Source organism: Temnothorax curvispinosus, unplaced genomic scaffold (assembly GCF_003070985.1).
Source record: "Temnothorax curvispinosus isolate PA1 unplaced genomic scaffold, ASM307098v1 QBEX01002808.1, whole genome shotgun sequence".
NCBI lineage: Eukaryota > Metazoa > Arthropoda > Insecta > Hymenoptera > Formicidae > Temnothorax > Temnothorax curvispinosus.
The window spans coordinates 1-1,858 of NW_020212588.1; the positions used below are offsets into that span (position 1 = coordinate 1).

A 1,858-nucleotide genomic window follows, 5' to 3' on the forward strand; every position below is an offset into this window, starting at 1 on the left:
TGTTATAGCACTTGATAGTATGAATCAAGTGCAGCATTTACTTTGTTTTGTCGCTTTGTCAAATACAAATAAAACATTTGTAAACGACACTGTAACGTATCCGAATAATATCTGCTCGTTTCGCTTTGTCTTCACAGAGAGGTAAATCAATATGGCGAAACAACAACAAACCCACATGTCCTTGGATGAGATTATCGAAATTAGGAATCCAGATTTTGAAGGTTCAAACGGTCATTATGCTCAGTTCAGCGTTCCTCCGCAGCAAGCCACCTCTCGCAATTGGGGAGATTACGTACCTGGACAAGCTAGACATCACCTTGCCAGTCAACCCATACATTCTAATCCTGGAATACAACCAGTGACACCGATGACACCGACGTCTCTGTACATGCAAGATATGCCCAACTACGATGCTGCGACCACCGATTCGATGTACTTTTCATCACAGGCAACAGTAAATCACCTAGGCATTATCGAGAATACTGGTTTAATCGGTACTATTAATGTCAGAGGTGGCAACTATATAAACGTTTATGGAAACGCCTCTCAAATTATGGCCGAACAATGTTGTCTTTCAAACGTGACACCTTACTCTAATCAAAACATCGTTAATCAGGAGTATGGGCTTTTCAACGCTCAACGTATGACCGTAGCATCCGAGATGCCAAATCCAAACGTTAATGGGAAACGGCTGATCGACAATGTAGCTGGAAATTGGGTGCCGAACCAATCTGGTACTTACAGTCCGTTTGGCGGGTCTCCTAATATCACACCCGTACCGCAAGCTGTACGGGATGTAAGAGAAGGCGAAGATTTACCTTCTAGAAATATATCGGACTCTCAATACAAGAAACCAAGGATGGTGGCCGAAGTGAAACCTATGCGACCTTCTTACTCGGACGTTTTAACAAAATCTGCACCAACTTCGTCGTCTCCGTTGACGGTTCAGCCCGTGAAACCGAAAATAATCGAGATGGCAGGCAAGAAAATTTCCAACAAAAATGTCAAGACCAAAAATAAGCCCGCGCTGTTGAAAAGACAGAACTCTTCTGGTAGCGACGATCACAGTTCTCCGAAAATGCAAATTTCTAGAAAAGTTTTAGAAAAAAATTCTTCCAACCTTCCAAGACGGTGGGTGTCGCTCGACAACCTCGGTTCACAGTCCACCGATTCTCGTCAGATAAACGCTTTCGATAGAACTGATCAGTTTTATTCGGAAAGGAAGAAATCTGATAAGAGATCGTCTAAGAAAGCAGAAAAGAACGAGACTCTTAACAATACCAAGGTACAAAACAGTAATCCGAAAACTGCGGGAAATATTCCGAAACGTCCGATACAGATAAACAATAACTTGAATACAATCAATACATCCAGTCAGACGGTCTCGTCTGAAAAAATAGAAAAGAATCAACAAATTATAAATAAAGTCACTAAAGAGGATAAGAAGACACTCAAGGAGAAAAATCCTAAACGTTTTCAAGCCGAGAAGGCTCAGCAGCAGATTAAGAAGGGACAAAGAAGCAGAAAAAGGGAAAACAGAGAATCTTCTATTAAAGATTTATATAAAAACTTGAATAAGTACGCGACTCGTTGGAGCAAAATTCTATTGAAAATCTTTTATTGGCTACTACATTTAATCTCCGATGTAGTTAGCATGAGCGCCAACCTGGTTATTCAGCTGTAAGTATCGACACATAACACAATTAAATACTTGCGCGAGATATCAGATATTCTCTCCATCTCATACCGGTATACAAGTGTCTTTTTTTTTCTTTCTGGCACGCGCACGTACGAGAGGGAGAGAGAGAACGACTATCTTATACACATGTATCTTTTACACACACGCACGCGCGCGCGC

The 1,858-nt window shown here is 41.3% G+C and overlaps 1 protein-coding gene across 2 annotated transcripts in view; it reads left to right on the forward strand.

Moving 5' to 3' along the window:
• The first annotated feature begins 6 nt into the window (after window positions 1-6).
• The window catches only part of LOC112451923 (dnaJ homolog dnj-5), a 4,235-nt gene continuing 2,383 nt past the window's right edge, over window positions 7-1,858 (forward strand). For both annotated transcript variants that reach the window (XM_025011825.1, XM_025011827.1), the window contains exon 1: window positions 7-1,680. In XM_025011825.1, the coding sequence (XP_024867593.1) occupies window positions 152-1,680 (1,529 nt within the window). In that variant the 5' untranslated portion in view covers window positions 7-151. The remainder of the gene's footprint in view (window positions 1,681-1,858) is intronic.